We start from the raw sequence: 21,385 nt of genomic DNA, 5'->3' as shown, positions 1-21,385 counted from the left end.
TTTTATGGCTCCTTGACCTGAGAGTAGATCCTCTTTCTTGTCCTGCAAGAAATGTTTGTGTGATTGCCGAAGTGATTGGGCAATTGTAAAAAAACAAACATGAACTGATTAGAAAGGTGGATTGAAAATTGTTTCTGCAAGGCACGCTCTGGTTCTTGTTGCCTCAGACAAAAATTCTTGCTGTTACTCATGTGCTGCTTTAATTTACATTTGAGGTGGAATGCTGTGCAGGATCAGGCCTTGTCATTGTGCTGGTGAAGCAGTGAATTTATAATGTGGAAGCCAAAGATGTTGCAGATAGCTGTGTCAACATTTGCACTTAGAGCTGGCTTGTCCCCAGAGCTGAATGTTTTTTGTATCAGCTCAGTAAACTGATCTGAGAGGCAACTCAGCCAGATCATGCACTTTTCTCTAGAGTCCTACTATCCATCAAAAAAGATGCTGTGACTCCCTGCTAAGACAGAAGTTTGTCCAAGGTCAGCTCAGTGTTGCTTGCCCAAAGTCAGGGTTTCTGATCTTGATTTTATGGCATGGAAACTCACATGGGGAAAGGAGCGTTGTGACGCCTTCTGATATGGAATGAAGGCTATCACTAGATCTCAAAGCCAGTACTAAAGTATTTGATTTTTACTCCCCTAATTGCTGAAATTAGACAATCTAATGTGGGAAATAGAAAACCTGAAAAGCAAAGGGCATTTGGTAAGGGTGTGGCCTCATATACTTGTCTGACTGCTTCTCCCTGGTCACGGTTTACTATGAACCAGCTGGTACCTTGTGGTCTCCATATGGGTTGGGTGGAATTTTAAGCTTTAAAGGAGTTTAAAAATAATTTGACTGCACCTGTTTGTGTTTGCAAATGCACTGCAGGAATCCTAGATCTCCAGCATATTTATTGCCTTGCTGTGTAATTTGTGTGATTTTAAAATGATCGTGGAACAAGGCAGGGAAGAATTTTTTCCTCTCATACTTTCCCACTCCTCCACTTGCAGCTGCTGGAATAGCCTTGGGTCAACCATAGCTCTCACAGAGGTTGTACTTGGAAGGGCAGCTGCTGTGAGAGCCCTTCCAGCCCCACCCACCTCACAGAGTGTCTGTTGTGGGGGGAGAAGATATAGGAGAGTGTAAGCCACTCTGAGTCTCTGATTCAGAGAGAAAGGCAGGGTATAAATCTGCAGTCGTCTTCTTCCTCTTCTTAAGACTACACATTTAAAAGAATGATACAGAACAAAGAGGCATGGATTTGAAAGTAGTTGGCCTAACCTTGAACTAAGGCCTCAGAAATTATCTTGAGATGCAACTTGTTAGTTTAACTTGGTTTATATTTGCTGGAAGTGAAGAACTGATAACTGGTGGAGGGAAGAGTAAGTGTTCTGTATAGTTCCTGAACCCTCCCCATGATTGGAAGGAGAAGAATAAATCATAGTATATTCAGCTTGCTGAGCTATACTCTTGATGCAGGGTTTGTGTATTCACGTGTAATAGGCATGGGTAAATGAAGCCTCCCATTCTGCAAGCATGGGTGCATATTCCTGGCTACTAGCAGAGCTCTTCATACCATTCTGATCCATCTGGCAAAGGATCTCTGAGGACTCAGCATTCCATTCTGGATATGTCATTGCTTGTTCTACACTGTAATGAAAGCTGCTAATGTAAATTAAACTTTATGTTCCATGTTTTGTCCATTAGATGTTAAAATGCCTCCTTTCCAGACAGCTCTGTTAACTGTCTTGTCTTGGAACACATACCCTAGATTTCAACTTTCTTGGTGGTCTAGAAACACCTTAACTGACTTTAACATGCTGTGAATCATTTTTAATCAGTAATAAGCTCCCTTGATTTTAAGAAAGGTGGTAATATTGTTTTCTCCTCTGCCTTGTAGCAACTCTGCAGGTTTTCAGACTGAGAAAGGTTTTTAACACCTGCTTCCAGAGAAAAATGGAGAGAAAATTGGCCTGGGACTGAGCCATGGCATTCCCCAGGCTCATAGTCTTATACTGTGTCTGTGCTAAACTTCATCTTTCTGGATCTTCTGAACATAACTTAACTATTTGGAATGGTACGTGAGCCCCTCTCCCCATTTGAGGGTGCATATAAAGTTCAATTTTCATAGTTCTAAGGAAGTCAGAGTGCCTTAGATACTAACTGTGCACCAAATTTCAAGGTCCTAGAAGTAACTGCAGAGTGAAGGCTGGCCACTTCTTCCTGAATGATAAAACCAAGAGTTATGGTACTAAATAGAGGAAGCCAAGGCAAAACGAGTGAGTCCTTTTAAGAGCAAGAATCATCTATCCAAAGCGGGCCCTTGAATATAGGTCCCTGTCTACTTGAGAGGAATGGTGGAGGTTCTGTGCTGCTCAGGAATTGAGGAGTGTTGTTCTCTTGCCAGTCCATTCAACTTTCTTTTTCATTTCTGCATGCTTTTCTTCTCCCACCTCTGAATTCTTGACTAAATTGGTAGATGTCTGAAGGAGTCAGAAAGTAGCTGCCTACTAACGAACAAATTCACTTTCTTTTGGCTTAGAATGGTTATTATTTCTTTTTTAGGACTGCATCCAAAGTAACAGAGGCAACTGGGGCATGTAGTTCATTAAAGCTGCTCTGAGAAGGTAAAATAGGAATGACTGAATGTGTCTTAGTTTTGGTGCTATAATCCTAGCAGAGGAAGGACCTTGCAGATTGTTTTGTTCAGGGTCCACTCAGAACAGGACTGTAGTAGTGTAGTGCACTTAAGAAGACTACATTGGATTTATATTCTGCCTTCCACTCAAGAGTCTCAGAGCGGCTCAGGCTCCTTTATCTTCCTCCCCCACAACAGACACCCTGTGATGTGGGTGGGGCTGAGAGGACTCTCACAGCAGCTGCCCTTTTAAGGACAACCTCTGCCAGAGCTATGGCTGACCCAAGGCCATTCCAGCAGGTGCAAGTGGAGGAGTGGGGACTCAAACCTGGTTCTCCCAGATAAGAGTTCGCACACTTAACCACTACATCAAACTGGCTCTCTACCATTAGATGTTAAATAGTGAGGCAGGCTAGCCCATGCCATGTCTGCAACACCAAATGCCTTCTAGGCTCTAAAGGTTAGCCAGTTAAGACTAGGCTAAATACAGTTCTATGAAGTCTGCCTTCTGTGAAGAAAGTGCAATTGCCATGTGTCAGAACTGTTAAGACACCGTTTTAGCATGTGGGATCTATCATTCTTTTTTCAGGGTAAGTCTCCAAGAAAACTACTTGCGGATTTTGTCCCTAAACTGCAAGGCTATTTTCAGGAGGCATGCATTGCCCTAGTTCAAACTGCTTGCATTTTATAGCAATTAACTTGGGAGAGTTCATGGTCAATAGTTTCTGGCTGCAGCTTTGGTGTAAAAATACGTGTTTTTATTTTTACTGTTTCTGTTTTTCAGGTGTTTGTAATCCAAGCCCATCCATGAACCGATCGTCCTCTTTATTAAGTCATGGATGACAAGGCCTCTGTTGGGAAAATCAGTGTGTCTTCAGACTCGGTATCCACTCTTAACAGTGAAGATTTTGTATTAATTTCTAGGCAAGGGGATGAAACGCCATCCACCAATAATGGTAGCGATGATGAAAAAACAGGACTGAAGGTAAGAGAGGGCAAGCCTGTAACCCAGCCTGAATTACACTGATGTGGGAGTGCACTGTTGTGGAAATGGGGAAAGGAGAGAGAATCTCTCTTCAGAATATCAGCCACTTACAGGCCATTATTTGATGGGATTGGCTTTGGAGTGAAGCCTTCTTGCTCCCACTGTCAAATCAGTCTTGTACTCTTCATGATAACTTCCTTGAACTTTACGAATGTCAACAAATGGTCATCCAAATGGCAGTGCAAGTGTGAAAATCTAGTTCCAAATTCTTTCTCCTAAAGCCAGGCCTCAGATTCAGTGGGAGCTCACAGGAGCACAGCTCCTGAACCTTTCTGAGAGTTCCACCTCCTCTTTAGAGTTCCACCTCCTTGTCCATTGAATAGTATGTGCAGCTGCATAACAATCCGTGGATAAGTTCCACCACCTATTTTCCTACAAAATGACCGCTTCCTAAAGCAGAAAATCCTATGTCTAGTTTAGGGACTAGACAGGCTTAGGGAGGAACTTTGGGGATAAGGTAATGGGGTTTATCCATTGGTTTGAGGGTACTCTGCTGTGAGAAATATGTCTGACAACTTTGAGTTTTTTTGTATATGTGAGACAAAGGGGGTAATGTGTTATGCAGATGTACAGTTTATGAACTTGTTAATGAGGCGAAGTAGTTAATCCTTATCAGTTGACCAGCACAACCAGATGGTCTATGAAGTTAAGAATGCCCCTGTTTTAGTGGTAACCTACCATCTTTATGAGGTATTCTGATACCATTTGACAGCCCTGGCAGGAAAGAGGACCTGCTTTCTTCCCACCATTGCAGTTCATGGAAACATGTCCTTTAACTGGGAGCAGGCACCACAGCCCTGCAACTCTCCCCTACCCTGTTCCTGATCAAAGCCACATGGCCAAGACTCTACTGCTGGTAACTATCTTAATGGTGGGCCTCTCTGGATAGCACAAAGCATATGACAGGATGTGTGTTTAAGGAAAGGTGAGATTTGAGATCGAGTAAAACCATTAGGAGGGCAGAAGTGGCAAGATCCTTTTGCTGGGCCTGTTTTCAAACTGTGATTAAACAGTTGATGACAATGCTTAATCAATTCAAACTTGCAGCCTTGGTGATTAGTTATAAAACACTGTCTGACAACCATTGGAAAGGAGCAACCTGTAAGGAATTGTGACAGCGTTGAACGTGATATAAACCTGGAATGGAGCAAAGAGAGAACAGCTCCTGTAACCAAGTTCCAGATGTTTCCTGTTTCTCGGTTTAGTTTACTTCTACGCTGCATTGCAAATAACAGACTCCTTCCAAATATGTTCCATGCCCCATTAAAGAAGTAGGAACTTGGCTGGACTTCATTCTCCAGCAGCCTTTTAAGAAACAATTCTAGGTCACAGCAATTACAAAACAAAATTGCCTTCCTTCCTTATCTGGAACTCAAAAGTGGGACTAGTTCTGCTTCAACATACAGTATGGACGATGTGAATTGCCATGAGCCTTTTCCCACGCTAATCTTAGCTGTGCTAATTTGAGAGCATGTATTGTGTCTTAATACCCTCTGAATGGTCCGTGGAAGCTGTGTGCCTAAGATGTAGAGTGGGCTTCAGTTGGCTTGGATTTTCCTGTTGAAACTCTCTTCCTCTTCTCAGTCTTTTCACCTACCTGGAATGAATTGTCTGTTCCTTTTCCATGGAAATAAGTCACTTGCTGAACTGAGAGAAGTAGATTGCCCTAGCATGGAACCCGCAGTGCACTGTAGAACTTGTGAAACCAGAATTGAACCTGGATCATAATGTTTTCCTTGCACTGATTTTAACCGCCTCTGATAGTAATGGGACAGACATTGTGTTATCCTAAGGATTAATCATTCAGAAACAGATGGAATTATTTACCTTTTCAGAATCATATGGTTTAGAGTTTTGCATTGACCAAGTACTGCAATTCTGAGACAGTGCTTTAGAGAGCTGTTCACAGTGTCTCTTCAAATATATACTACATCCTGTAGCCTTCTAGGTGCACACAAACATATGACTTTGCATTGTACTGAATAAAATATTGACCTTTCTAAACCAGAGTGGCTGCTCTGACTGGTAGCTGCTGTTTATGCTCTCAGGTAAGGAGTTGAGAATTGAACCTTTCTCAGAAGACCAGTGCCTAGTTGCGTCATGTTGTCATGCATATGACATGCACTCCATGTGTGTTCAGAATCCATAGCTGGCTCAAAATGCTGTTGCTGGATTGCAGGATGAATGGATGGATCACATCATACCTACACTTCAATACTTGTGCTGCTTTCCAGTTGTTTTTTTTAGTGCAATTCAAGGACCTGTTTTTGACCGTTAAAGCCCTAAATGACTTAGGTCCAGAATCCAGTAAGAATTCCTGTGTCTCATACAAATCTGTTAGGAATTTAAAATCTTCTCAAGTTCTGATGTATAGGCTGTTGCCATCTAAAGTGCATTGGATGGTCACGTGTGACAAAGCCTTTTCAGCAATGGCAAGTGTTGGGAGTTCCTTCCTTAAAAGTGTTTCTGTTGTCTCTCTTCTGGCAACAGTTGAAGAGTGTGCTATTTGGGCCGTATTTGATGTGCAACTTTTGGCAACAACTGTTGCTGGGTTGTTGGACCTTCTGATTTTAATTATTTTTGACATTTTCCCCCCTTTGGGATAGTTTGATTTTTAAGATGTCAAATGCCATCTTGGGGATTCAGTGAAAGGCTGAAATAAAATCCTCTGCATGCAAAGCACGTTTTCTGCCATTTAGCTGTGGCTGCTCTTCAGTCATCTCTTTATGCTGCAAAATAACAGGTAGAATCCCTCCACTGTCTAATTCAGTATATTAGCTCAACAGAAGTAGAATTTAGGTGGCCTTGGCTGCTTCTCATACTTGCACATTAAGGACTTTCAAGGAGAGCTAATGCCCTGTTAAAACAGGTCTCCAGGACACTGACTCTGTGATCCAGGAATGATTGGAGAAGGTCTTGGGTTCCATTCTTTACATATACAATTAAAGGATCTCCATTGACAGTTGTTGGAAAAGACTGTTCTCTGCTTGCTAGTCCGTGTATAGTACTAAGCTAGACTTACCGATTGTCTGACTCTGTAGGGCAGATACATATGTCTCCATGAAGGTAGTGGTATGCCATGTGGCTCTTAAGCTTTGGATCTTGCATTTCTCTATGCATCTTTGTTCCTGGACAGACTGTATTATTGTGCTATTTCTGGTTTTAAAGTACATAGGACACGCAGTGTTCGTTGTACTGGGTGTAACATTGCAGGTTGGGACTTGTCAGGGGACTGGCGTCTTCTTAAATCAGTAGACCTATAATGGCAGTTGGGAAATAAAAAGCTGTATTCTGAAGGGGAGTAGGTGTGATGTTGACAATATACATCTAGGATAGGGGTTGACAGCTTTTTATAATTAAAGAGTCAAATTATGTCAACATTCAGAGGAAGAGGTCAACAAAGAGCCACTGTAAAAGAACACATTTATATAGTTGAAAATACACAGCCTTAACATCGCTGGTAATTGACATGCTGATTAATATTCCATAAAGTTTCTGCGGCCAATCACTAGTGGTTGTGAAACCTTTATTACAGGGGTGGCCAAAGGTAGCTCTCCAGATGTTTTTGCCTACAACTCCCATCAGCCCCAGCCATTGGCAATGCTGGCTGGGGCTGATGGGAGTTGTAGGCAAAAAAACATCTGGAGAGCTACTGTTGGCCACCCCTGCTTTATTAGAAAGTGGCATGCACAAAGTTTCACAGAAATAAATAAATAGGAGCACCCTCTGCTATTGTTTTAGAATATTGGCATAGACCTGTGCATGGTTTGCAATCAAATTACTGGTAACTGTTCACGGATTATTGCCCTTTCTCTAAAGCATTTCCAAGAAGCTCTTTGGTCTTATAAAAATGTCTGCCTGCCATTCAGGAGCCAATATGGTGTGGCGGTTAGAGTGTTGGACTAAGATTTGGGAGACCCTCTATTCTGCTGTGGAAGCTTGCTGGATTACATTGAGCAGTCACACTCTCTCATCCTAACCTACCTCACTGGGTTGTTGTGAGGATAAAATGATGGAGAGGAGAATGATGTAAGCTGCTTTGTGTTTCCATTGGGAAGAAAGGCAGGATATAGATGAAGCAAATAAATAAATTCCATCCTGGTTCTGGTATCCCACACACCCATCTAATATTCTCTGATTTAAAGGTTTTTTTAAAAAAGAGCTATGCTTGGCTGCGTATTGAGTCACAGGTTGCAGGATCCCTGATCTATGACCTATGTGTCTTGTCTTTATCGCTGACTGGTGCCGTCCTACCTGTTATCAGTGACTACAATGCATTCTTTTTCATCCTTTCTGACCCCTTAGAGTAGTTGAAGTCCACATGTGCTTTTGTTCTTAGGTATGTCTGAATGCACAGATTGCACAACATATGCTGTAATTTGGCATACTTGTGTGATGGACAGTGCAATTCTTGATGTTAATCTCTTTGGATCTTTACAGCAGGAAGTATAAAATATACTATTTACACAAACATTTTTGTATACCATTGAGGTTGATAATCTGTGTCAACTGCAAATGTGACCAGAAAACTGGGTAAGGGGAGGTGAATACATACGATGTATGTGGACTGCTTCGTCGTTATTCAGTTACTGACAGTGTGATTGTGAGTAGCTGGTGGTTTTTGGTTCAGTGTTTGCCCTTCCTCTGCAGAACTTGTGTTTGTTTCCTTAGATCATAGGGAATGGGAGTGAGCAGCAGCTCCAGAAGGAGCTTGAAGACGTCCTAATGGATCCTCCCATAGAGGGACAATCCAATGACCAGGAACATGAGGCGGACTCTCCCCAAGCTGATGGAGAGGCAGAAGAGCCAGTCCTCCTTGAGGCCTCCGCATCCTCCACCATTAATCCTGCATCCATGGCAGGGCTGCAGAAACCTGAGATGAACCTGCCAGTGAAACCCACACAGGGAGGTGAGAGGATTTTGAGGGAGAGGGGGAGTCAGGCACATGGTGGATGCAAACATCCAGGTTACAGCTCTCTAAATCATTTGAGTTTTGTTCAGATACAAAAGAATTGTGATAGGTATGACAGCCCCTCACACTTCTCTCTCTCAAAGGCGAAGAGTCAAATCTCCTCAAGAATGTTGAAAAGCTACTCCATGGAAGAATTCAGTTGAAGAACTGAAAGAGTCTGAGTCTGGTGAAAGCAGTTTTGCACAGACCCAAGAACTGGGAATGAGATTTGGGAAGGTTTCATTAGGCATTGTTCATATGCTTCTGTCCTCCTGTTAGTAGTGAGAGGATTAAAAATGTGATTTGTTTGATGGTTGAGATTCTCAGGTTTCACCTTTTCATGGCGCTGTGCTACAGAGAAGTGGAACTTCAAAATCTTAGAGACTCTTGAGCAGAGTTCCCCACTCCTCATACCCAACTTGTCTTGTAACACTTGCTGTTTTCAGAGCAGGCTTTCCCAAGGATGACTGCGTTTTTGGAACCCCTGACTACAGTCTGACTTCACTCTTCTATTTGTCTTGCAGAGTCTGAGGATTCGAGCCCTTTTACACCAGTAGCTGATGAGGACAGTGTAGTCTTCAGCAAGCTCACTTACTTAGGCTGTGCCTCAGTCAATGCTCCCAGGAGCGAAGTAGAGGCCCTGAGGATGATGTCCATCTTGCGGAGCCAGTGCCAGATATCTGTGGCTGTGACCCTTTCAGTGCCCAACGTGTCCGAAGGAACTGTGAGGTACCTGTCTTGTGGAAGGAGAGGGGAAGGTCCATGTGACATTGGCAGTGCCAGTTTGGTTAAAAGCAGGTGCCCAGGAGTTTGCCACAGTGAGCTTGATCCATTTACTGTACACTAATGTGATTTTCTGAAGTTTGCTTCCTGTAGTAATGGCCTATGGCTGAGGGCAGCAATGGTGTCTACTCGGAACTGGCCTTTCCTTCCCCTTCCATTTCCTTCACCCTCTCCTTATCAGATTGATCTCAGGATCCCAGAGTAAGAAGTACCAGGTTGTACTCTTTATATGCCATCTATTAGTTGCTGCTGTATTGTAGAATTGTTGATTTTAACCATGGATTGGTTTTATGTGTTATGACTTGCTCTGAGCCCTGCTATGCAGGGGACAGAGGGCTATAAATCAAATAAATAAATTTAAATAAAAGAGGTAAATTATGGCTTGTGATTTAATCGTTTTTCAGTAATTTGCCCCATCCTTCTGCCAAAAATTGTGGCCAAGTTGGTTTACCGGCCTCGGCAGTAAGAATATCACATTAAAAACCATATCAACAAAACCGAACAATAAATTCATTTTTGAAAGTCACCTTGAAGTTAGATATTCAAAACATGTATGACCCAGGTGGCTTGAAGATGTGGGGAGCGGGGAGGTGCCAAACAAGTTAGATGGGGGGGGGGGGGTGAGGGTCTTCCATAATGGTGAAGCATCACTGCAGAGAAGACCCTCCCCATGGATAGTCACCCACCTGCTCTTTGAAGATGGGAGCCCACAGAAGTGCTTCTGATGCAGCTTTCAGCTGACAGATTGGCTCTTCTAGGTACCTGATTGTTAAGCTGTGCTTACTAGTTATTCTTACTGATAAGGGTCTTGAGGTCTTTCTGGTTTCAAAAGGAACATCAGCAACATCCTTCAGCCGAAGGGCTTGCAGTTTTATGCCTTGGATCCAAATGATCAGGCTAGCTCTTCCTGCAAGGCTTGGTCCCCGTGCCAAACCGTCAGACCTTGCCAGCAAGGAGAATATAACACCACTTTAAATAATGCAGAATCTTGCTGGATCGAGCCTCACATCTGAAAGTCTTCTGCATAGAAGGAAAGGAGACATAAGCCTGATGCAGAATGCAACTCAGTTGTAGCTAGAGGCTTTTGTTGAGCGCTTCTGTATAGAGAGGGAATATGGACAGCCACCTGCCAATCAGGAAATTATTATAGTATATTTGTATCTATATATAGCAACTTGGTAAGCTCGTCTGCATCATTCTGCCAAGCAATGAGAGGTTTCCTAGATTACCTGGATTTCTTGTGAAGCACTGAAGTATAGGAATGTTCTCCTCTTCTGGCAGAGAGAGGAAGTAACCCCCATGGCTAATTCTCATTAAAGGACCATCTGTGCCAAACTGAAGGCAGAAAGTGTTGAATCTCAAGAAGCTTTGTACCTTCATACCATTTAAAAAAAAATTCCCTTCAGTCTTTCAGAATGCTAAAGAATTTCAATTCTCTTCAGTGCTTATAATGTTTTCCTCCTTGCTTCCAGGCTGCTAGAACCTCCAACAAACACTGAAATTGCCAACTACCCCATTTACAAGATCCTCTTTTGTGTGCGAGGGCATGACGGGACTCCAGAAAGCGACTGCTTTGCTTTCACTGAAAGCCATTACAACTCGGAGCTCTTCAGAATTCATGTATTTCGGTGTGAAATCCAAGAAGCTGTAAGTTGAACATTTTCTATGAAGCCTTATGAACACATCATCTCATGGAACTTAATACTGCCAGCAGTTGTCATCTATAGCTTCCGATTACTTGGCCTGAGAATTGAGTGCCAATATTGGCAGTAAAGTATCTGCTTCCCTTTATGTTTATTCTGCGTTAAGCTTATTAAGCTGTGACAGTGATTAGGGGCTTCTGATTTCCATTGCTTAAACAAGCAGCGTTGCTGAGAAGGATTTAGGGGATTCTGTCCTGGGAGGCAAATTAATTTACTATAGTGATGGAGTGCAAATTGTAATTGGGACCAGAAACAGTTACAGTTTCTGTAAGATCTCTGTGCTCTGTTTAGTTTGGAGCACCTAATTCCTGATAAGATGCTGACCAGACTAGATAGATAGATTTATTTGGGCAAAGGGGAGGATCCTAATGAAGCCACTAAGGCACCAGAAGCTTGAGAGGAACTGGTTGTACTCATCTTCCAAGAGAGCAAACTTCCAGAGGATGGGGATTGTTGACCTATTTCGTGTGGGTTTTTTTAAATCTTTATTTGATTCCATTATGTAATACAATAATGCTTCCAATATTGAATTTTTACAGCTTTTTACCAACCTTCCCGTATCCACCCCCCCACCCTCGAGTCCCAGTTTCTTAGTCCTTTTCTCTCAGCCAGAGGCATAAGGTTTGGAGCTTCCACTGAACATCCCTTCTTTGTCCTTCTTCCGTCCATTCCCGGTATAACGCCCACTTCTCCTTGACTGTCGCTTTCCTTTCCTCCCACGATGAATGACCTATTTCATGTGTGTCCTGTTCTTCACTTGCCTTGGTCTAGTCATGGGTTCTCTCAGTAGCTGACAAAGGAAAAGTTAAATTGCAATACAAAATGATAAAATGGAAAAATGTAATAAACCCTGAAAACTGATGCCTATCATAAAATAACCAGAGTTCTGAAACTTTTCTGTATGGGAAGCGAGTATCTAACTTCCTAAATGTTCCCAAAGAGCAAAGCTGAAAGGGACTTTTCTAGGGAGGGAAGTCCCAGAGGAAGGTGGTACAATGGAGGACAACTCCCTGTTCCTCAGAGCCACCATCCTGGAGCTGCAGGATCTCCCCAATGTATCACAGAGCATAAATGGGACAGGCAGATAGCTGTTAATTGTATCTACTGAACACTGTGGTTGGTTATTCTCCTTCTCTCCCTCTCACACTCACACATGCTGTCACACACACGCTGTCTCTCATAGTCTTGCTTTCAGCTGCCTTGTATTTGGCTGTTAATATCTTTCTCTGGTTGTCTCTGCAGGTGAGTAGAATCCTGTACAGTTTTGCCACTGCCTTCCGCCGCTCTGCCAAACAGACTCCACTTGCAGCCCCTGTAGCCCCACAGACACCAGACAGTGACATTTTCACTTTCTCTGTCTCTCTGGAAATAAAGGAAGATGACGGGAAAGGTTATTACAGGTATAGTGTCCTATTTCCCCTCTCTTTTCTTCAGCTTTTAATTTTCCAAAACATAGCTTCCCAAATCAGTTTTAGGACCAATGCTCCCTCTAAGCTGTGGAGTCTTATGAGCAAAAATTCTGCTTTGTGAGCTACTAGCATTAAAGCTGTGAGTGAGCAATTCAGCTGCTGCATAAATTAGTTTGTTCTAGGGTCATCCTTCCTGAGCTAAGACAAAAATGTGGGAGCCGGAGGCTAAAAAACTGTGAGATGGCTCACACTCCGCTTAAAGGGAACACTGTTTTAGGACTTGCTGTGGTTATTTTTGTTCTGGGTTTTACTGTTTGAATGTGGCTTTTATTTGCTAGATGTGACGTTTCTTCTGGTCATTTGGACTGGATTCCTTGGAAGTGGGCACAAAAGCTCAAATAGACATGTACTCAGAGTACTGGAATGTTCTGGTTGCCAGCAGAAAGCAGCAGCTCAAAAATTGCAATTGTGCACCTGGTGGATCTGTTTCATTGCTCAGACTTTTTTTGCCTGCCTGATGCAAACTGACCTTCAGTGGCCATCTGTGAAACTTCTTGCTTGCTAAGTTCAGATTGTTGTGCTAACCAAAGGCTTTAAGTTAGACAAGCATATGGTAGTAAATTTTTACAAATACAAATTTTTACAAATACAAATAAAATCTATTATTATTAGTAGTAAAGAAAACAGTTCTTTTGTGTTAAATGTACAAAAGTGAGAGCCCACTTAGTGTAGCAAGGAGAGTGGATGGGTCTTTGTTTCAGAGCCCTGTTGACCATGAAGCTCCCAGGATGACCTCAGGCCATTTGCACATTCTCAGCCTACAGTGGAGAAGAGGAGAGCCATGTAAGCTTCCCAGAGCTCCTTGGAGGAAATACACAACAGAAATGTGGTGGTTTTACTTTTGGGTAAAAACAATTGATGGGTATGCGTAATAGATATTTGTGTGTTGGGCCTGCGGGGTCTGTGTTGTTTTGAGAGCGCAGGCTGCTGAGTCATAGCACAGAAAATTTAAAAAAAGACATTCTTTGTGTGTTTTGCCCAGAGATTATCTCTATTTTCTGGCTTCCCTTTTGTGGGTTTCCTTGTCTTAGTACAGTGGTGCCCCCTTGCGTCAAACAGAACAATAACAGCTCCAAGTAAATAAAGTTTATTGAAAGTCATGAATTCACTGTCTGTTCACTAAAAGAGACTGGATGCGGTGGCATTGTTGCATGAAAGGTCCATCCCATTATCGGAGTCGAGTGGGTCTTTCATGCTGTATTACATCTAGGTTGCCCAAATTCTGCTTCTATAAGGCTGGCAGCTCACTGTTGATTCACATGACCTTTATGAGGCAGTCCAAGCCAGGGCCTGTAATACAGCGGGTAGTGCATCTGCTTTGTAGGTAGAAAGCCCATGGCTCAAAAATGTTTTCCATATAAAGGACTGCTGGGAGCAGGGCTGGGGAAGACCTCAATCTGAGTCTAAGAAGAGCCCCTGCCAGTTGGCAATAACATTAGTGGATTAGGTGGACAGATTGTCTGACTCCATATAAGTCAGATTCCTATTTATTGTTCCAATTTTACAACTGAGGAATTGGGGCTGACCCTTGAACCCAACCACCCAGATTCAAACCCAGTTTTCTGCCCAGCAGATAGTACTGACATTCGTTTAACTGTTGTGCGCTGCCATCTGGTTTCAGAATACAAGTAAGCTCTTGAGTCTGCTCTGCACAGCTATGATGCTCTGACATCCAGGCATGGATTCTACTGATTCCCCCTCTGGCCATCACCCCCCTCCCCCAGCATTTATAGTATTCTCCTAATTGCTGAGTTGCCTTTATCGCAGAGTGGTGTGCTTGCCAAGCACTCTTAGAACTGCAGACTGTGCTGACAGCTGGCTGCAGCTAGACCAGAGTTTTCTCTTCTGGAATTTGTCAAGGGAGGTTTTTAAAAATTATTTAAACAACTTTTTTTTTAAAAAAAAGTAATTTTGCTGTTCTCTGCTTCTGTACAGCAGCTGACACTTTTTGGCTCAGTGAATAGATTCCTGCACATTAACCCACCCTGAACTGTGGCTTTGAATTTTAGATGTGCCAAACTCTTCTGTTTCTGCCCAGGATTGTCCTTGACAAGAAGCTTGATTTGTTATTGGTGATCAAAAATGTTCCCAGGTGACCGAAAATGGCCCATCCTGGCAAATTGGAGTTGACTGGGATCTCTTGATTTGCAGCACATTGTGAATTTAGTTCTTTAAATTAATCTTTAAATTAATCTGTTAAGTACAGATTGAAGAGTGGTTGGTTGCTGAACCAATATTTTCACCAGCAGAATCTTCCTTTTAACAGTTCTACTGTTTAAATCTTTGTCTTCACCTAAACTGTACCTGGTAAACATCAGGACTCAGTGAATTGTGTGAGTGCAGTCTGTATTTATCTTGTCCTTGTCCTGAGCCTAGGTGGGGAACTGCAGAAGAAAAGTATGGAACAAACTCTGACTGTGTTTGCATTTGCAGAGGAAGCCTGCAGGAGACTTTTCTTTTGTGTGTGTGTTTTTAAGCATATGCATGGCTGCACAGTTAAATCTGCGAAATGTAATAAATTGCCTCTGGGCTTTGTATGTTTTTGGGCTGATCTCTGCTTGAGCTGAGAATTAGAAACACCAAATTCAGATGTTTAAAAGAGGGGGAGGGTACAAAAGGAGAAAGCAGATAGAGAAGATATAACAGATCCCATTCAGAGCTGTATAATTCTGTAGTAAATAGAGTCCACTTTGGGTAAAAATAATGACTGTTTTATCTTTTGGACACTGAGAATCTGTGCATGAGAGGAGTAACTCCTCTGCAGCCATGCCTGGTATTTTTCTACATGTTGTTTGAAGTAGTGCATTGATGTTTTGGGGGTAAATACATATTTCCCTCTTAAATTTTTTAACGTTCACAATTCTAGAACAGTTAATTTTGAAATCTGTGCTGAGTAAAGTGGAAGATTAGAGATTTAGTTTTCCTCAACAGTTGTTTTAAAATATATACATGGCATATTAGTAATTAAACTAGTAACTTTGATTGGGAATTGAGTTACAGTGACTTGGCTTGATCTTACACTTAATGTTCCTTTCAGAGGGAGGATTCAGCTTGGCTGTTTTAATTTGCTTGTGTGTAATTGCTTTTATTGCTGGTTTTAATTGACTACAGTTTTGTATGTTTTGAAAGCACATACACACTTTGAAGATGAACATTTTAAGGTTTCACAGAAATCCAGTATGTAGGCCATAAAAAAGGCTGAGTACACTTACATGTAGGCAGGGGGACTTTTAAACCAGTTTTGCAGGGTCTCAACATGAAATGTATTTTTCATCAACATTTTAAACAGTTGTTAATGGGTTAAGTCATTTGGGGTCTGAGTTTTGCTGGATACTATATGCTGGTCTATTCAATACTATTTGTTTTCTCTTCCATTTGCTAGTTGTGCTTTGATGTCATATTTCTTGTATAAATGGGTTTTGTAATTCAGGCTTTTTTGTTTTAAAAAAACTAATCCCAAAGACCTTTAGAAATTAGAACCAGGGTAAAACATTTTAACAGCTAAAACAGAACAGATTCATTCAGCATCTTCATGTAAAAAACAAGGGTGTTTTTAAAACAAATATTGAAAATTGATCGTTTCAGTCTTCTGTATCTCCCTTTGTTCTCCAACTTTTATTCAGCTCTTATTTTTTTCCCATGATGACAAGCAAATCTCACGGTTTAGAGTTTTCATAGTCATTCGACAGTTTGAGGGTGGGGGGAGACCTTCACTGCTTGAGACCCTGGAGAACTGCTGCTCATCTGTGCTCAACTCTGAACTAGTTGGATCAGTGCTCTGAATAAAAGGCAGCTACTTTTTTTTCTTTTGGTATTTTTTGTAGTGAGTGTGTGTCTGCACCTGGAAGTCATGGAGACTTCTGGTGACTGATCCCTCCTTACTGGAGGCCTGAAGGATATTCAAGGAGGTGGCTGAATAAAGCCTGCCCCTGCCTCCTGACTGCTGGTATTCCAAGGAGGTCTCCCATCCAAGTACTTGCCAGAGCCGACCCTGCTTAGCTTCCAAGATCTGACAAGATAGGGCTTGCCTGGGCTATCCAGGTCAGGGTTCCAATGTCATTCAGTAATGAGATACACCTTTTGGTGCTGTTGCATCTTTCCAGAGAGCATTAAAATGGAGTCCAAGCAGCCCCCAAACTACTTATCATTTATTTTACATATCCATGCCCTGGGCTGTCAGCCACTTATGGCTCTTGTTTAAGTCAAGATTCAGAACTTTCTGGATGTGGAGTAGGCTGTTAGTGTACAGCTTTATTTGTGTCCCTAGTTGTAGTCTTGAGGGTCCTTTAGATGGCTCTGTCATCATTTCTCATACATTAAAACCTTACAAAGTTAGAGTCCAATAGCTCCTTTAAGACCAATGAAGTTTTATTCAGGGTGTGAACTTTTGTGTGCATGCACACTTTGTCAAACAAGATGAAATCAGACTTGCCTGCCGAGAGAGAGAGATAGGGCAGAGGTTGAAGAGCAGATCAGCATACAAGCATACATTCCATTACTTTCACCCCACCATCAACGTGACAATAAACAATTCTATGCAAGAAATGCCTTATTTGGACACTACTGTAAAAATGCACAATGGACGCATAAACAGCACCTTATATCGGAAACCTACTGGCCAACAAACATACCTACATCCTTCCAGCTACCATTCTAAACATACCAAATGATTCATTGTATACTGCCAGGCTCTATGCTACAGCTGCATTTGCTCCAACCCTACAGACAGGGATTCTCACCTGAGGGATCTAAAATAAGCCCTTTTGGAACTAAAGTATCCACATGATGAAGTCAGGAAACAGATTAACAAAGGCAGAATGGTATATAGAAAAAACCTGTTACAAGACAGGCCCAAAATGACAATAATAGAACATCAATAGTGGTTACATAGAACTCCCAACTCAAAACCGTTCAACGCATCATCAGTGACTTACAACCTCTACTAGACAATGACAGCTTTCTTTCACAAGCACTGGGAATAAATCTTTTCTTGCACACAGACAACCCCCCAATCTCAAACAAGTCCTCACCCACAATAAGGCAACATTTAATTTGAATATGGACACTGGTACCAGAGCTTGCAATAAACCCAAATGCCAACTTTGCTGCCATATACACCCAGACAACAATCACTGGATCTAACAACATCAGCCACAACATCTCGGGCTCATTCACTTGCTCATCTTCTAACATTGCATATGCCATTAAGTGCCAACAATGCCCTTCAGTTCTCTACATAGGACAAACAGGTCAAACCCTTCGCCAAAGGATAAATGGACACAAACCTGATATCAGGAATCAAAACTGAAAAACCTGTAGGCGAACACTTTTAACTTTCCAGGACATTCAGTGGGTGGCCTCAAAGTTGCTGTTTTACTGCAAAGGAACTTAAAGAACAGAATGGAAAGGGAAATTGCTGAATTACAAATTATTACAACACCTAGAACAAACACCTCTCCAGGGCTCAACAGGGATATTGGTTTTTTATCTCACTACGTACTAAACTCATTAAGTCCTTACATCTATATTCCTACTGTTAGAGACAACATTATTTCATTATTTCACTCCTCTCACTACCAAGTAGGGCTATACATCCTCTTTATTCTAGGGTATTTTTTATTTCAAATAGCAGAATACTGATTGCAATTATAATGCAATGAATCGGAATGATATTTTGGAATGCACTCCTCTGGTCTGGCAGAGGGGACAACATCACAGCTAAGAAAAAGATGCTATCAGTTACCTCCACACTTGGAGGAGACATGACAATAGGTTCATATAATCACTCTTAACACTTTGAGACATTTATTTGCCTTTCTCCTGGAACTAAATCTAATGACCTTTTGAATTTAGCTTGTTATTTCTGTTTGCATCTGTTAAAACATTTCATGATATTGTATGCTCATATGCTGATTTGCTGTTCAAGCTCTGCTTGATAGATAGAGACAGGCAAATCAGATTCCATCCTGTTTGACAAAGTGTACATGCACACTCACAGCCTGAATAACTCACAGCCGTGTTGGTCTTAAAGATGCTTAAAGGACCTCTAACTTTGTAGCATTGCTTCAGACCAACTCAACTACCCACCTGGATCTATCTACATCGAAAACTGTTCCAGTTTTCTGAATTAAAGAGGCAAAAAGAGAAGACAGTATTTGGGAAAACTGCTTTTACATTCTGATCCTGTTCTTCATGCTTGAATGACAGTAGATACATGACCCTCTGAATGTTTTCCCCTCTTGTTATATGACAGTGCCGTTCCCAAAGACAAGGACAGGCAATGCTTTAAACTGCGCCAAGGAATTGACAAGAAGATTGTCATCTATGTGCAGCAGACAACCAACAAAGAACTGGCCATTGAAAGGTAAGGCAGAGTCCATGAAGATGTGACAAACTGAGGTACTACCAAGGACTGGCAATCCCCTCCCCCCGTGTAGTACAGTGGATTTTATGGGGTTGGTACTGAAGACTTTAGCCTGTCCTTTTTCTGGTTCTGAAAATCAGTATTATGTCATGATTTCCCCCAAAACACCATGGCCTACCATGCTGATGGGTATTCATTAGGAAATTTGTTATGTTTTATGTCCTGCATCCCATTATGTAACCAAGAGTGGCATACATAGGATTTCCAGGTGCTCGCTAGTTTGTAACTGGCTAGACATGCAGTGCACAATGTACAGCCTGGGGGCTACGTGAAAGGCTGTCTTGCTGTATCCTGAGGAGTTTGCAAACCCAGAAACGCTATTTTTTCATCCCTGCTAGGACAGGAGGTGTAGGGGGAGGAAGAGATCAGAACACTGACAGGCAGAATTCTGGCACGTTTCCCCATATCTCACTGCTTTCCAGGAACACAAAAACTTGCAGCATGAGTGTCACTGTCAGCTGTGTTCAGACCCCTGCCACCCCCACACATGGGAAGTTCCCCTACTTTCAAGCTCTTGTGATGCAATGGAGAAAGTACTGTTGGGGGGAGGTCTGAATGCCCTCTCTGAGCTCAAAGGACAGCTGAGAAGTGGAATTCTGATTCTGCCCCCCTCCCCATGCAACACAGCCATAAAAGTTAGTGAACATAATGAAGTGGCAGCTTTTGATAGAATGGTCTTCTGAATTCCAATCTAAACTCCTGTCAAAATCCTTTTTTGTTCTTTTTGAAATAAATAAATTGGTTCATCTCCATATTGAGTTCTGTAGTCCAGGGCTAGATCTGTATCATAAGTAAGGTTGCTTGTTTGCTTTCTAACTGTGACTCAGGAGTCTCTAGAACTGTAGCATTTATGATTTTTTTGTTTGGCAGATTAAAAAGCCTAGAAACTCATTTCTGTTTGTGCCTCTGTATCTTTTGCCTTGCTGTCCTTTTTGATCTTGATGTAGCAGGATATTGTTGGATGTAGAAATGCTTGATAGAATTGAACTTGTTTTACAGATGTTTTGGCCTCCTCCTTAGTCCTGGGAAGGATGTGCAAAGTGGCGACATGCACTTATTGGACCTGGTAAGGAGTACTTTTGTTAACGGGATCATTAAGGGTGAAGCCTAATCCTTATATCTAATACTGATAGTGGCCCCAGAGTGAAGACCAAAACATCTGCACAGAGGGTCCATGAAGAGATAAGGGAGATTTTTCTGTCACCCTGGTTTGTAGAAATTTCTGAAACTTTAATTTTTTTAAAGCACCCAGAAGTAGAGATATGACATCTGTGTTTGTTAAGACCTCCCATTAGTGCTGACTGAAATCTTGTGAAATCATGATCAGCATTACAATGAGGATTTTTAAAAAAATCTGCTGAGGTGAGAAAGCAATGGTAGGTGGAGGACAAGGATGCAGCAATGGCAGGGTGGTGGTGGGGAGGCAGTTACAAATGGGATAAGCATAGGTAATGGCAGCATGATAGGGAAAGGACAAGGAGGCAGTGGAAAAGGGAGAGAGGAAGCAACAATCTTTAAAGCCAACAATCCCCAATGAGCTGGACAGTATTTTTGGACAATCCCCAATGAGCTGGACAGCAGAGTGGCTTGGAGGACACACTTTCTGTTTGGAGCTTCTGCCAACCTTGTGATGAGAAGAGGTTAGGGGAAAAGCATGTCCCAGCCCCACCCCATCTGATCAATAGGCTAGCGCACCAACAAGAGACTTGGAGCTGGAAGTGTCCAAAACATTTCTGCTCCAAGCCTTCTGTTGCTGCTGGGCAGCAGGAAGGTTCAGAAGGGAAGAAGACAGAAGTGGAGTGGTGCAGGTATAGAATTTCCTTTCCCCCATGGGTTTGTTATGTTTGTCTCCTTGTAAAATACATATGTGCTTTTCCTGACACATTAAAATGCATTCTCTAATAATGTTTGCAAACCATCCTGGAGTAAAGCTTATCGCATCAGATTAGGATCTGGGAGACCCACGTTCAAATCTTCACTCTGCCGTGGTTGACCCTAGCCCAGTCCCACACTCTCAGCCTCACATACCTCTCAGGGTTGTTGTGAGGATAAAGCAGAGAAGGGGAGGGCATTGTAAGCCACTCTGGGTACTTATTGGGGAGAAATGAAGTGCATAAAATTTTGAAAACTATCTTGCTCTTCTTCCAAGGAGCTCAGGGTGGCACACATGGGTTTGAAGCCAAACTAATGTTTACAGTAATCTCCACAAAATACTGCTCCTAGGTGATAGGGAACCCTGAACAATGTCATGAAGAGGTCTGCAGCAGGAAGGATGAATCAGTAGAAATCCCCAATTTAGTTTGGATCCAACCCATGGGCTTCCCCTCTTATTTTATTCTCACAGCGGCCCTGTGAGAGCGTATGACTGGCCCAAAGTTACCCAGGCAGCTTCA

General features: G+C 42.2%; 1 protein-coding gene across 2 annotated transcripts in view; it reads left to right on the top strand.

Annotated features, from left to right (window-relative positions):
* RABGAP1 (RAB GTPase activating protein 1) overlaps positions 1 to 21,385 on the top strand; it is an 83,805-nt gene that overhangs the window by 2,711 nt on the left and 59,709 nt on the right. Inside the window, exons 2-9 of one of the 2 annotated variants that reach the window (XM_060251461.1) lie at positions 1,880 to 2,056; positions 3,402 to 3,602; positions 8,334 to 8,571; positions 9,138 to 9,342; positions 10,869 to 11,043; positions 12,342 to 12,499; positions 18,822 to 18,932; positions 19,992 to 20,058. In XM_060251461.1, the coding sequence (XP_060107444.1) occupies positions 3,453 to 3,602; positions 8,334 to 8,571; positions 9,138 to 9,342; positions 10,869 to 11,043; positions 12,342 to 12,499; positions 18,822 to 18,932; positions 19,992 to 20,058 (1,104 nt within the window). In that variant the 5' untranslated portion in view covers positions 1,880 to 2,056; positions 3,402 to 3,452. The remainder of the gene's footprint in view (positions 1 to 1,879; positions 2,057 to 3,401; positions 3,603 to 8,333; positions 8,572 to 9,137; positions 9,343 to 10,868; positions 11,044 to 12,341; positions 12,500 to 18,821; positions 18,933 to 19,991; positions 20,059 to 21,385) is intronic. The other variant, XM_060251462.1, reaches the window with a different exon arrangement.

The sequence above is a fragment of the Heteronotia binoei genome, chromosome 12 (assembly GCF_032191835.1).
Source record: "Heteronotia binoei isolate CCM8104 ecotype False Entrance Well chromosome 12, APGP_CSIRO_Hbin_v1, whole genome shotgun sequence".
Classification (NCBI taxonomy): Eukaryota; Metazoa; Chordata; class Lepidosauria; order Squamata; family Gekkonidae; genus Heteronotia; species Heteronotia binoei.
The sequence above is the reverse complement of the archived record's forward strand: the minus strand, read 5'-3'. Positions and strand labels throughout refer to the sequence as shown.